This window comes from Natator depressus, chromosome 1 (genome assembly GCF_965152275.1).
Source record: "Natator depressus isolate rNatDep1 chromosome 1, rNatDep2.hap1, whole genome shotgun sequence".
NCBI classification, from domain to species: Eukaryota; Metazoa; Chordata; order Testudines; family Cheloniidae; genus Natator; species Natator depressus.
In genome coordinates, this window is record NC_134234.1 from 323,797,645 (window position 1) to 323,813,232 (window position 15,588).

At 43.4% G+C, this 15,588-nt stretch overlaps 1 protein-coding gene across 4 annotated transcripts in view; it reads right to left on the reverse strand.

Annotated features, from left to right (window-relative positions):
* Positions 1-15,588, reverse strand: part of FAM185A (family with sequence similarity 185 member A) — a 99,426-nt gene that overhangs the window by 61,159 nt on the left and 22,679 nt on the right. For all 4 annotated transcript variants that reach the window (XR_012637616.1, XM_074942531.1, XM_074942533.1 and 1 more), the window contains one exon: positions 2,787-2,828. Coding sequence is in view for 3 of the 4 variants with exons in the window: in XM_074942531.1 (XP_074798632.1) it covers positions 2,787-2,828 (42 nt within the window). In the remaining variant the exon portion in view is untranslated. The remainder of the gene's footprint in view (positions 1-2,786; positions 2,829-15,588) is intronic.

Consider the following 15,588-nt stretch of genomic DNA (forward strand, 5'->3'; position numbering starts at 1 on the left):
AAAAGCTGCATATTATTTGGTCCACGTTGAAAGTTTCCAGTACAGTACTTTCAAAACACATCAAAATTATTTCACATTTGTTAATCACTAACAGTGTACTTGGCACGTATAAACACTTGCTGTAGAGAAAAGCATGCTTCCTGCTTCAGTATGCTTATTTTAAACCCCCAGTCCTGCAAGAAGTTGAACACCAGCATTCCCTCTAATTTTTTACGTCCATGTGCGGAATGAATTTTGATATGTACCCTAATATGGAGGTGATGTGTGACACATCATATTACTTCATATTACTGCACATAACAAAATTCATGGGGGGAGCTGAGGGGTTCGGAGTGTGGGAGGGGGCTCAGGGCTGGGGCAGAGGGTTGGGGTGCGGGCTGAGGGAGGGGCTCCACTCCCCAGCAGCTCCAGCAGGCCTGGACCAGGCTGGAGAAGGGGCGTCTCTCCCCACCTGCCTGCTTGGCCCTTGAGAGCAGGCTGGGCAGCTTACAGGGAACATAGCTGAACCACCTCAATTCCTGTTGAATTTATGATTGGATCACCAAGTATATAATACATTTCAAACATAACTCAGAAGGGGATGGCCAGATGTTATTCCAGACACAATGGAAAGAATGGCTGAAGGCAAGACGATAGAAGTATAAGAAGAATTCAAAGGGAGTGAAAATAAAGCAATACAAGTGTTGCTTGGTTCCTACTGACCATTAAAGCAGAATTTTGCAAAAATAAGGAATCGTTGATTAGCATGATTTCCTGTTGTCTCACAGATTAATACCTTGAAAATAAATTCAACATCTCACCTCTGTGTTAGTCGGTCTCCTACGAGATTGATATATATATATATATATACACATAATAAGGATACACGAAGTAGCAAGACACTAGAGAGTCACTGAGAGATATAATGGGTATATTATTCAATTAACTAGTTTTACCTAATGAATGGCATTCCTGTTTGTGCAAAATCATATTATTTACTAACTTTATACAAACAGGAATAATATTCAGTTGCTAAAATTTGAAAATATAGGTACCTCCAGGCAGGTAACATAGCACAGTGGTTATAAGAAGGCACTAAGCACTAGAAGACCAGAGTTGCTGTATGAGCTCTAGCAATCCACTTAACAACTTTGTGCCTCAGTTTCCCCCTCTACAGAACGGAGAAAATACTTATCCACTTGTGTAAAGCACTTTAAGAGCTTGAGGTGAAACTACGAAAGTGCAAGGTATTGTCATATCTGACCCAGTGTCCCCTAAGTGTATATGATTCTTTAAAAAGTTATTTTTTCCTTTGAAAAAGTCCATAAAAAAAACCTGAAAATGAATACAAATGGCTTTGTGATCTCCTGAGGAAAAAGTCAAATGTAACTAATCACTAGGGCACATAAATCTGAAAGATAAAATGGCTCTCAACTGTCAGACACTTCTTAATATTTAGAACTGAGCCCAGTTAACTATGGAAACTATTCATCATCTGTTAGTAGACAGGGATACCTCCTGGGTTAAGAAACTATAGTCTTCTAACACCGTCATCATCAATCAGTTCATCTGACAGAAGGAAGAGCAGAGTCTGGAAAGTTGAGTTTAGGTTTGTGGTTTCCATGACTGACTTTTTTGAGGAGATCTGTTGCATTTATTTTTAAGAAATGTTTATGTTGGTTTTTTAGTTACTATTGTTTTCAGGTTTTGATATTTCTAACAGGCCTCAATCCTGCAAGGAGCTTGCTGTGGTGGGGTCACTGAGGTCAGCTGGTGCTCCCAGAAAACACTCAGAACCTTTCAAAATTAGCTCCATAATTGTATTCTTTAGAAAAAATGTAATTCCTTGAGTGCTTACATTGTATATCCAAAAGAGACAGTCCACCTGATTCACCACTGCCTTACTCCCGTTTTACTTCACTGAAATTACTAGAATTACATTGGCATAAAACTAGAGTAACTCAGTGATGAATCAGGCCCAGTAAATTTTGATTTGAAGTAAAAAAGAGGGAGTCACAACAACCCCTGAACGCAGTACAAAATCACAAGAGAACACTGAGATAATTCAGCAGCGTTTTACCATTCACAAAGAAAAATCACTTTGTTGAAACAGAGACAAGACTAACCCCGGTCTTTTTTCTTTAACTTAAGAGCACGCTGATTAAAGCGGCACTTAGACTGTAAACATTTTGTCTTCTATTTTCTAGAGAAGCTCCTAGCATCTTTGTGGATGACATAAAATAATAAAACAATGATTTAATATTACTTGTGAGTGACAAAATCCCAGCCATTCAGTTTTAATCATCAAACATAAGACAAAATAAAAGGTTAAGAAGACACTTGATCATGTTCTATAATTATCTACAGAGAAATAAGATATCAGATACTTCAGAGCTCTTTTATCTAGTAGAGAAAGGCATAACAATATCCAAAGGCTGAAAGCTGAGGTCAGTAAAATTCAGACTGGAAAAGAGAGGTAAATTTTTTATAGCAAGCGTAATTCAGCATTGGAACAGATTACCAAGTGCTGTGGTAAATGTTCCTTACTTGGGAATTTTTAAAACAAGAATGGATGTCTTTCTAAATGTATAGCTTTATCTTTCCCAGCATTATAATATTTCCTTGCAGTTTGCAAAACCAAAATGAAATGATCCTGTACTAAACCAATTCTTTATTAAAAATCCTAGAAAACATTTTAATCACATCAGTAAAACAAACAAAATATGTTACTGAAGTATTTCACCTAAATACTATCTGGAAAAAAAATACAAGAATGCTATCCTATTTAAAGAGAAAGTAGAACCTACCTACTGTGATGTTCCCTGTTTTAGTCTGAAGGGTTGTGTCACCTATAAGAGAAAAACAGAGTCGATGTTTTAATGATAAGAGAAACTTATTTTATACAGTCAATTCAGAGACTGCACAGATTATCTGCATATCTGAGAGTCCTGCTTCAATGACCATAATGCAACTGATAGTCTACATTTTTTAATTTGGGTTGCACATACAAATTAACAAAATAAATCAATACAAAATATATTACTTTATATTCACAGAGTTTCATTCTATGAAAATTCTTAACAAATGTGGAAATAAAGTTTAAAAATATGTAGATATGGGAAACAATCTAAACTTTATGTGTAAAACTTTATGAACATATAGACAAACAAAAAAAGCCAAAAGCATTTCATGGGTATCAAACAATACTTTTTTATTATTATTTTGTGCCAGGGTTGTTTTTTTAGTGTGCAGCTAACTACATCAGCCATTTGGTTGACTAAACTAGTTTAATTGTATGTGTAACAAAAATGGCATGCAGATAGCTAACCAAAAAAAGTTTCCATCTTCCAACAGGGATATATTTTCCAAGCTGAGCGTGAGGGATTACAATAATATTTTTTTCCAGGAGGGGTTTTTCTGTTTCATTCTGCAGGGCTGCTTCTTAAAAAATTCCTGTGGAGTCATTGCACATTACCATGATATTCCTTTCAAACCTCTCTTCATGTCAGACTCCAATGTCAATCTGTGCAAGTAATCACATTAGCATCTGCAGCCCTGTTTTGAAAGAATTCAATGAAATGAGGAGCCGACAAAGTCATAAATCTGCTAAAGGAATCAGTTTATTGTAAACTGCGTTATGTACTTTATGCTTGCTCAAAAATATTGATACATATCAACATCGTGGAAAGTAGTAAATAATTTATCAGTTTTTAATTTGTTTAGCAAAACATGATTCTGTTCAGCTGTACTACAGTATCATATTAATTTCTTATGGACACCAGAGCAATCTATTTGACAAAGAAAGGGCTGGTGTTGCAAAGCGTAGAGCAGTGGTTCCTAACCTGTGGTCCACAAACCCCTGGGGATCCTCAGACTGTGACTAAGATTTCCAAAGAGGTCGGCACTTCCATTAGAAATTTTTTAGGCGTCCACAAATGAAAAAAGGTTGAGAACCAGTGGCTTGGCGGGTCCCACTAGACATACCAAACATCCTCAATTTTCACAGACTTTACTGGGATTTGATAGTGCTAAGCACCTCACACAATCTGGCCCCAAGAGATTAAAGAGAATAAGTGTAGAATAGTGCAAGAGATCTGGAGCATGTAAAATCATCTCTTGTTGTACTTGTCAATTTCTGATCAGACAGTACCACATCGTATTATACGCAGATACCTTCAGACATAGTAAAATCCATGTACTGTACTCTTCCTATTCAATTACAGTGCTTGCAGAGTTTGCAAGGTCAGTGCCTAAGGCTTACGATCTACCTAATTAAAAAAAATGTAATTAATGGTCTCTCAATAGCTGGTAGAAGGTATTATACATATACATCATATATATGGAGCAACATTCACACACAAAATACATTCAAAATGCAAAGTAGAACTGCACAGGAAAGTAGTATACTGGAAAATACAGTTTAAAAATGGTTTCCATGATTCGGAAGTTGGCAACAATATGATGAAAGAAATTTATAATTTTCAAGCTCCTCAGAACAAGACTGAAAATTTTCACATCAGAGGTCAAACTGAGCAATTTTCGAAGACAACAGGCATTACTAAGGACGGAATCAGGCCGTTTTTATATGTTCTGTCGACTTGAAAGAGGTTTCCCCTCCCTTGCCCTTTCCAGCCTCAGGTATACAACCTATATATAGGTCTCCTCTTTTCCTCCAATTTGTTATTAATACTTATTTCTACACAACAAAAAGAGACATAGGGCCAGATTCAGACCTGTTGTAATCAGGTGACTCAAACAGAACTTCAGCCACTTACACCAGCTTTGAAATTAGCCCCTAGTTTATAAATTATCAAAGAGATCCCTGAAGGACATTAAACATTTGGAGATCAGGAAATCACATTAACTCAGCCAATTTGACAAGTTGTTTGGAAGGCAGAGACGAATTTTTTCTGTGCTGTGTTGTGAAATGTCCAGAGTATACATAAAACTAACTTTAAAGTCATGCAATTATTCCATTAATACCAATAGTTAGTTAAACTTACAATTTTTCAGCTAACTAATCCTTCAGCCTAAATATATTAGGGGTGGAACAGAGGAGAGCTGACTATATTTAAATATTGGTTGGTTTATTCTGCACTACTAGATGTTATGTTGGGGTGAAGTACTATAAATACTGCACTCTAGCAGCTTTAATAGATCACTGATGGTGGTGGCTTACTGTGTTGATTTCTGTTTTTTCTGAACATTAATTAGAACCTTTTCCTGCTTTCCTAAGTTTTGTTTATCTATAGATATTGTAAGTCTCAGCATCAAGGTCAGTTTGAGGCCAAACTCAAGATGTGGCTTCTGGGATGTGAACAGTGTCATCATATTTCTCTTGTATTGTATTGCTTTCCCTGTGAATTCCAGACTTAGGCCCATAAGGGGACAAGGCATGCATGGGAAGGGATAGAGTTCATATCCTTGCACTTCTCCTTAGCTTTGGTTTTCTATTGTGAAGTTGATGCTATTCAGACCTATGCCTATGAAGGAGCTAACACCAGACTGCTAAAATACGTAGAATTTTGAAATGAAGTCATAATCTGCCATTAAAAATGTAAAAGACTCATTTTTGTGCAGGGACCATATTTTCATGTGCTTTTACAGTGCCAGGCTCAAAGAATAACAAGCCTTTCCACATGTCATAGCTTCTTTATAATATCGAGGTGATAAGTTAATGATAGCATAAGAGAGTTCCCATTTTAACCTTCCTCCACGCTGCACATAGCCAAGATCTTTTAAATCAGAAGTTCATTTCAAAAGATTATGTGACAGAGGAGAAAAAAGGTCTGAGTGTATTGGTTGATCACAGAATCACGCCAACATGATGCAGATGTGAAAAAAGCTAATGCAGTTCTAGGCTAGCACAGGCGAGGTATTTCCAGTCGAGACAGGAAATATCTGGTACCATTATACAAGGCACTGGTGAGACTTCATCTGGAATACTGTGTGCAATTCTGGTCTCCCATGTTTAAGAAAGATAAATTCAAACTGGAACAGGTGTAGAGAAGGGCTACTAAGATGATCCGAGGAATGGAAAACCTACCTTATGAGAGGAGACTCAAAGAGCTTGGCTTGTTTAGCCTAACCAAAAGAAGGCTGAGGGGAGATATAATTGCTCTGTATAAATACCAGGGAGGGAGACGAGTTATTTAAGTTAAGCACCAATGTGGACACAGAACAAATAAATATAAACTAGGTAGATATCAACAAATGTAGGCCTGAAATTAGACAAAGGTTTCTAACCATCAGAGAAGTGAAGCTTTGGAACAGTCTTATAAGGGGAGCAGTGGAGGTAAAAAACTTAACTGGCTTCAAGACTGAGCTTGATAATTTTATGGAGGGGATGGTAAGATGACACTGCCTACAATGGCATGTAGCTGATTTATGACGGCTAACAGCAAATATCTCCACTACCCAGTGATGGGACATTAGATGGGGAGGGCTCTGAGTTACTACAGAGAATTCTTTCCTAGGTGTCTGGTTAGTGGGTCTTGCCCACATGCTCAGGGTCTAACTTACTGCCATATTTGGGGTTGGGAAGGAATTTTCCTCTGGGTCAGATTACAGAGACCCTGGAGTGCAGGGCTTTCGCCTTCCTCTGCAGCATGGGGCACAGGTGACTTGCAGGTTTAAACTAGTGTAAATGGTGGCTCCTCTGTAACTTGAAGTCTTTAAATCATGTAATTCAGTCAGAGGTTAGGGACTATTACAGGAAGTTTCTGTGGCCTGCAATATGCAGGAGGTCAAACTAGATCAGGGGCTGGCAACCTTTCAGAAGTGGTGTGCTGAGTCTTCATTTATTCACTTTAATTTAAGGTTTCACATGCCGGTAATACATTTTAATGTTTTTTAGAAGATCTCTCTCCCTATAAAAGTCTATATATTATATAACTAAACTATTGTTGTATGTAAAATAAACAAGGTTTTCAAAATGTTTAAGAAGCTTCATTGAAAATTAAATTAAAATGTTGATCTTATGTGGCCAGCCCACTCAGCCCGCTGCGGGTCTGGGGTTCCGTTCACCTAGGCCAGCAGCGGGCTGAGCTGGGCCTGAGGCCGGGACTCCGGCTGGCAAGGGTCCGGCAGCGGGCTGTGCGGGGCCGGCAGCTGGGACCCCAGACCGGCAGTGGGCTGAGTGGCTCAGCCCGCTGCCACTCAGGGGTTCCATCCGCCGGCTCCTGCCAGCCGGGATCCCGGCTGCTGGACCCACTCAGCCCGCTGCCGGTCTGGGGTCCCGGCCCTGCCCACATACATTGGGTACCTACCTTCTCCCTGGTTCTAGCCCATTCTCTTCCTCTCTGTCTGCACTGAGCTGGGGGTGGAAGTGCACTAAGCACAGGGCTGGGGGTGAAGGAGCAGGCTGGGGGTTGGGGTGTAGGGTCTGGCCAGGAGCTAGAATGAGGGAGGGGGCTCAGGGTTGGGGCAGGAGGTTTGGGTGTGGAGTGCTTACCTGGGGAGCTCCCATTTGGTAGGAGGGGTGTAGGTGGGAATGTGGAGTGGGGGTGCAGGAGCTCCTGTTTAGTGCTCAGGGTAGGGGTGGTGATGTGGGGGGTGCAAGAGTCAGGATGTGGGGGGTGCATGGGGTGTGGGGGGGCTGGGTATGTAGGGGGGTGCAAGAGTCAGGGTAGAGGGCTGGGAGCCTGTGAGGGGGGGTGCAGGAGTCAGGGCATGGAGTGTGGGGGGCCTGGGTATATGTGGGGGTGCCAGAGTCAGGGCTGGGGTCGTGAGGGGGTGGAGTCAAGCAGAGTGCTGGGTGTGTGTGAGGGGGGTACAGGGCTCAGGGCAGGGGCCTGGGGGGCGTGCGGGGCTGCAGGGCTCGGAGCAGAGGGCTGGGTGTGTGTGTGTGTGTGGGGGGGTCAGGGCAGAGGGCTGGGGGTGTGGGCTGGGGTTGTGGGGTGCTCACGGTAGGTGAGCTCACCCCGCTTCCACCCCGCCCTTCTCCAAGGCCGTGCCCCCCGCTTCTTCTCTGGCTCCGCCAGGAGCACCAAGCACGCTGACCCCACTCCTCCCCCACCCCCTCGTAAGGGCCATCAGCTGATCGGCTGGCAGGGAGGGACGGAGAGGAGGAGGAGGGGCAGGAATCCAGCACACTGCGGGAAGAGGCAGGGGAGCCGGCAGGACCAAGCTTCTGCCCCTTGTTCCCTACCCCCACCGGAGGGGGTGGGGGGCGGAGAAGAGCGGGCCGGACCGGGCAGGATTTTTAATGGCACGCTGCTGCTGCCCCAGCAGGCAGCAGCATGCCATTAAAAATGGGCTTGCGTGCCATCTTTGGCACACGTGCCATAGGTTGCCAATCCCTGAACTAGATAATCATGATGGTCCCTTCTGGCCTTAAAGTCTATGAGTCTACTCTGCATGCTAACTCCTACCAAGTGTAGTAACTCTTACATAATTTAATACCAGTTGCTTTTTAATGCATTGTGGTCATGTAAGTAAGCCCTAGTCTACACTACAGGGTTAGGTCAAATTTAGCCGTGTTAGGTTGATTTTATAATGAACGTGTCTACACAAGCAACCCCATTCCATCGACCTAAAGGGCTCTTAAAATCGACTTCTGTACTCCTCCCCGTTGAGGGGAGTAGCGCTAAGATCGACCTTGCTGGGTCAAATTTGGGGTAGTGCGGATGCAAATCGACATTATTGGCCTCCGGGAGCTATCCCAGAGTGCTCCAATGTGACTGCTCTGGACAGCACTTTCAACTCCGATGCACTAACCAGATACACAGGAAAAGCCCTGGGAGCTTTTGAATTTCATTTCCTGTTTGGTGAGCATGGCGAGCTCAGCAGCACAGATGACCATGCAGTCCCCCCAGAATTGCAAACAAGCTCCAGCATGGAGCGAACGGGAGACACTGGATCTGACTGCTGTATGGGGAGAAGAATCTGTGCAGGCAGAACTCCAGTCAAAAAGAAGAAATGCTAATATATATGCCAAAATCGCACAGGGCATGATGGACAGAGGCTACAACAGGGACACACAGCAGTGCCACATGAAAGTCAAGGAGCTCAGGCAAAGCCTACCAAAAGACAAAGGAGGCAAACAGTAGCTCAGGGTCAGAGCCCCATACATGCTGCTTCTATGATCAGCTGCATGGCATTCTAGTGGAGGACCATACCACTACCCCACCACTGTCCATGGACACCTGCAAGGGGGGAGTCTAACGCAACACAGAGGAGGATTTTGTGGATGAGGAGGAGGAGCAGGAGGAGAATGTGCAGCAGGCAAGTGGTGAATCTATTCTCCCCGGCAGCCAGGACCTTTTCATCACCCTGGAGCCAATACCCTCCCAAAGTGGGATCCCCGACCCTGAAGGCGAAGGCACCTCTAGTGAGTGCACATTTGTAACTACAGTACAGGGTTTAAAAGCAATAGTGTTTAATGTTTGATTTGCCCTGAAGACTTGGGATGCATTTGCGGCCAGTACAGCTACTGGAAAAGTCTGTTAACGTGTCTGGGGATGGAGCAGGAATCCTCCATGGACATCTCCATGAAGCTCTCCTGGAGGTACTCTGAAAGCCTGAAAGTACTCTGAAGGTTTCTGGGGAGGCTGCCTTATTTTGTCCTCCATGGTAGGACACTTTACCATGCCAAGCCAAGAGCACGCAATCTGGAATCACTGCAGCACAAAGCATGGCAGCGAATGGTCCTGGGTTTTGGTCGCATTCAAGCAGCATTCAGTCTTTATCTTTCTGTGTTAGCCTCAGGAGAGTGATATCATTCATGGTCACCTGGTTGAAATAGGGGAATTTTTGTACAGGAACAGTAAAAGGACCCCGTTCATGCCACGCTGTTTGTGCTTGGCTACAAGGGATCATCCCATAGCCACGTGGCTGAGGGAGGGGTGAAGGGATCATCCCAAATAGCAGAGGAGTGGGGGGAGGTGTGTGCTGCACATCCACCTGAAAACCGCAGCCCCTCCTTTTAAATGGCAAACCCAACCAGCATTACTTCCTATGGGAAAGGAGGACGCTGCAGTTTGAAAACATTCCCACATGTTATGAAGGTGTTAGAAGCCAAACCTGTGTACCCTTTGGCTTACCATGGCTGCCTGGAAACCAAATTCTGTTGCCCAGCCGTTTGTGATGTGTCACCATACCGGCAGGCGCTCAATATAAAAGCCAAAATGTGACCTTGTACCTAAAGCACATGTGCTGTCTGCTGTGAATTGCTTGATACACTGTGAAAGAGTCTCCCTTTTGTTCTCAGAAATGTATCATCTTAAATTTTACTCTCCCTTTTTATCTCCCCCCAGGTGCAAATGTTTCTATGCTCCCCCTATCATCTCCATCCCTGAGGTTATCGCAGATTAGAAGGCGAAAAAAAATGCACTCATGATGACATGTTTTCCAAGCTCATGCAGTCCTCCCGCACAGATAGGGCACAGCTTAATGCATGGAGGCATTCAGTGACAGAGTCCAGGAAAGCATTAAAGTGAGCATGAGAAGAAGAGGCAGGATGCAATGCTGAGGCTAATGGGGGAGCAACAGACATGCTCAGACGTCTGGTGGAGCTGCAGGAAAGCCAACAAGAGCACAGACTGCCACTGCATCCACTGTACAACCGCCTGTCCTCCTCTCCAAGTTCCATATCTTCCTCACCTAGACGCCCAAGAATGCCCTTCCCTCCTCCCTGACCCCACCCGGGCTACCTTATCAGTTATCTCTCTCTTTTTTTTAATTAATAAAGAAAGAATGCATGGTTTCAAAACAATAGTGACTTTATTTTCTTTGCCAGCTGTGATCGAAGGGGGGATCTTTATTTCCTTTATTTCCTTTGCCAGCTGTGATCGAAGGGTGGTTGGCTTATAGGGAATTAAAATCAACAAAGGGGGCGGGTTTGCAGCAAGGAGAACCACACACAACTGTCACACTGTAGCCTGGCCAGTCACGAAACTGGTTTTCAAAGCCTCTCTGATGCGCAGCACACCTACCTGCGCTCTTCTAATCGCCCTAGTGTCTGGCTGTTCAAAATTGGCAGCCAGGCGATTTGCCTCAACCTCCCACCCCACCATAAACATCTCCCCCTTACTCTCACAGATATCATAGAGCACACAGCAAGCAGTAATAACAATGGGAATATTGGTTGCATTGAGGTCAAACCTAGTCAGCAAACAGCGCCAGTGAACTTTTAAATGTCCAAAGGCACATTCTACCACCATTCTGCACTTGCTCAGCCTATAGTTGAACTGCTCCTTACTACTGTCCAGGCTACCTGTTCCCATGGCTCATGAAGCCATACACAAGGGGTAGGCTGGGTCCCCAAGGATAACTATTAACTTTATAACATCCCCAACAGTAATTTTCTGGTCTGGGAAGTAAGTCCCTTCTTGCAGCTGCTCAAACAGCCCGGAGTTCCTAAAGATGTGAGCATCATGTCCCTTTCTGGGCCATCCCACGTTGATGTTGGTGAAACATCCCTTGTGATCCACCGTTGCTTGTAGTACCATTGAGAAGTACCCCTTGCAGTTTATGTACTGGTGGCAAGGTGGTCTAGTGCCAAGATAGGGATATGTGTTCCATCTATCACCCCACCACAGTTAGGGAAACCCATTGCAGCAAAGCCATCCACTAGGACCTGCACATTTCCCAGAGTCACTACCCTTGATAGCAGAACTTCAGTGATTGCATTAGCTACTTGGATCACAGCAGTCCCCACAGTAGATTTGCCCACTCCAAATTGATTCCCGACTGACTGGTAGCAGTCGGGCGTTGCAAGCTTCCACAGGGCTATTGCCACTCGCTTCTCAACTGTCAGGGCAGTTCTCATCTTGGTATTCCTGTGCTTCAGGATGGGGAAAAGCAACTCACAGAGTTCCAGGAAAGTGGCCTTACGCATGCGAAAGTTTCGCAGCCACTGGGAATCATCCCATACCTGCAAGACTATGTAGTCCCACCAGTCTGTGCTTGTTTGCCTGGCCCAGAATCGGTGTTCCACTGTACCATCCAGCCCCACTGCTGCCATGATGTCCCAATTGCCACAGCCCGTGCTTTCAGGAATGTCTGTGTCCATGTCCTCTTCACAAGTGTCTTCGCGCTGCCATCTCTTAGCCAGGTTCTGCAGTATAATGTGCGAGGTGTTTACAATGCTCGCAACAGCAGCAGAGAGCTGAGCGGACTCCATGCTTGCCGTGCTATGGCGTCTGCACGGGTAACCCAGGAAAAAAGGCGCAAAATGATTGTCTGCAATTGCTTTTACAGAGGGAGGGAGGGAGCAGAGACTGACGACATGTACCCCAAACCACCCACGACAATGTTTTTGCCCCATTAGGCATTGGGAGCTTAACCCAGAATTCCAATGGGCAGCAGAGATCACGGGAACTGTGGGATAGCTTTCCACAGTGCACCGCTCCGTGAGTCGATGCTAGCCACGGTAGTGAGGACGCACTCCGCCGACTTAATGCGCTTAGTGGGGACATACAGAATCGACTGTATAAAATCGATTTCTAAAAATCGACTTCTATAAAATCGACCTAATTTCGTAGTGTAAACAATAACAGGCCAAGGCATTGTGGTTTATATTCAGGGAATTTAAATAATTAATTTAAATCACTCGATTTAAAAAATAATTTATTTAAATCAGGTTGAGGCTTTGTGAGATGGTTACAAGGCAAGCTGCACTTAGATACCTTTTAATCTCTCTCAGGTGCACCTTTCTGGGGACAGGTTTTGCCACCATCACCCCTCCTTCTCTGGGAGCAAAAATGTGGTTCTAAACTGGATTTCTGGGCTGCAGGCCCCCTCTTTACCATCTTTACCATCTGTGTTAACCCAACAGGCTCAACTGCATTTAGCACCTGTAAGCTCTTTACCTCCAGGAGCCTATGACAGCAGCTGATTAAAGTGACTCAAAAACAACTTCTTCAAAACAAAGCATTATTTATTCACTCTACCTACTCAGTAAGCAGAGCAAATGTATATAACAAAGACCACCTATTTACATTTCCCTTTACCAAAACCTTATCTTTCCTTGCAAGCTTTAGTAAGTTCCATTCAGCCCAGTTACCTCCATCTCTGGGTCAGTGTGCTCTCCGTCTCTCTCTCTCTCTTTCTTTGAATCCCCATCAATGCTCACTGACACTCCCTGGGGAACCCCTGGCTACTCACTCAAACCCTTCACTGCCCCCCTTCTTCTCTAGGCTAGCATCCCCTTTGATCCTAGGTTTGGCCTGGAAAGAGTAAACTTTGCCATCTTAGCTGGAGCCAGGCCGGAGGTATTTGCCATATATTGGGCCCTACCAAATTCACAGTCCATTTGGATCAATTTCATGGTCATAGGATTTCAAAATTGTAAATTTCATGATTTCAGCTATTTAAATCTGAAATTTCACGGTGATGTAACTGTAGGGGTTCTGACCTAAAAAGGAGTTGTATGGGGGTTGCAAGGTTACTGTAGGCGGGGTTGTAATACTGCTTCCCTCACTTCTGCGCAGCTGCTGGCGGCAGCGCTGCCTGCAGAGCTGGGCAGCTGGAGAGCGGTGGCTGCTGACCAGGAGCCCATTTCTGAAGGTAGAACCACTGCCAGCAGCAGTGCAGAATAAAGACTGGCATGGTATGGTATTGCCACCCTTACTTCTGTGCTGCTGCCTGCAGAGCTGGGCCCTCAGTCACCAGCCACCGCTCTCTGGCCGCCCAGCTCTGAAGGCAGCAGCGCTGAAGTAAGGGTGGCATGGTATGGATTTCCATCCTTACTTCTGTGCAGATGTTGGTGGGGCGCTGCCTTCAGAACTGGGTGCCCGGCCAACAGCCACTGCCCTCCGGCTGCCCAGCTCTGAAGGCAGCACAGAAGTAAGGGTGGCAATACTGTGATCCCCCTAAAATAACCTTGTGACTCCCCTGCAACTCCCTTTTGGGTCAGGACCCTCAATTTGAGAAACACTGGTCTCCCCCATGAAATCTGTATCGTATAGGGTAAAAGCACACCAAAGACCAGATTTCACGGTCCATGACGCGTTTTTCAGGGCCGTGAATTTGGTAGAGTCCTAGCCATATATGTTAGTTACAAGGTATCAGTGAGTTTAATTAACAAACAAACACTCTCCTGATGGGTTTGCAATCTAAATGTTGCAGCTTTGTGCTCATTCAGGAGACTCAGGAAGTAAAATACACTAGAACTAAAAATAAAAATAACTAATTACAATTTTCAAGCTAAGGGAAATGCAAAAATAAATGAATGGCAAAAGAGTAAATTCAAATGTAAAAATTGTCATTTTTAATAATCGATGGTGTTATTACTAAAATAGAGAAATATATGATTTTAAACTAAGATTTACCTTAAAGTTTCACCATCAGGTTAAAAACACGTGTTATAACATGTGCACTATGTAATCATGAATAGATCCTTATACTTGTCTGCTGTGTTTACAAAGAATTACTGTTCCATAAAAAGGCACTCAAAGTACTAAATAAACTTAGATCTACTTTTGCTTCTGTTTTTAAAAGCAACATTTTTAAAAGAAGTGTGTGTTAAAAGAGCAAGTGTTAAAGAGTTCCAGAACCATTTAATGTAGAGCTTTATGAAAATAAACACGAAGTAAGGTAAGAACTATTTGTTTAATCTGGATACAGCTCTATTTGCATTCATGCAGTTCCTGACTGAAATTACAAAACAGCTTTAGATATGTGGATTATGAAAGTGATTTACCTTCAAGTATGATTGTTACTGTTTGATTTTTGGGTTGAAATAAGCCAAAATATGCTTTTCACAGAGACCCGTCCCCTCCCCAACCTCCCATTTCACATTAAGAATTTAGTTCTTAGAAGATTACTTAGTAAAAGTCAGCATATTGGCTTAGCATACTGAACAGCAACTAAATATAGCATTTATGTAATTAAATTTATTTATGCCTCATCTGTTGGAGAGGCTGGTTCCAGTCTAAAGGCTAGAACTTTAGCCAGGAAGTTTATGAATCAGTTTTCAGTTTTCTATAATTGACGAAGGGGTGTGCTTTTTTTTATAAGGATTAAAGGGAGACGCAGTATTTCTGGAGTGAGGTAAAAATCTGTAGTCTTCATGAAATTGCAGCAAGTTGTTTTGTTGGCCTATAGCTAAAGATTGGAAGTTGTGCCAGCGTGAGTAATTTTCACTGTTGGTACATGCTCCAGTTTGTCTCCACAGTTTGCCTAACTTAGCTTCAAAATCACTGTAAACACATCAAGAACAGAGAGGAGGTGCTCAAGGGGAATTCTTACTGAATTATTACTGGGGACCAGGTTCCAACCACCACTATTACTAATATGAAAGAGACCCATGTTAGCCATCCTTCCAAGACTGGATGAAAAACATTTGGGGGAAAAATATGACATTTGACCTGGAAAATTGTAAATTGGCAGTGTACTAGCTATACAGGGAGCCAGCACAAACACAGAGAAAATAGTTCTAATAAAAATAGTATCACTTTAAGTCATCATAACCAAATTCTACCCAGAAGTCTTGTTAAACAGGTTAACCCCCTTGATTTCTGTAAAGAGATAAAAATAGATATTTTAAAAAAAAGTATAGTTTTACCACTGATGTTCCTTTTATTTGTTGTATTTTCCACTATTTAACTCTATAGCAAATTGTTAATTTATATCCCTAAAAATGTGGTATGTTTCTTCCTTATATGC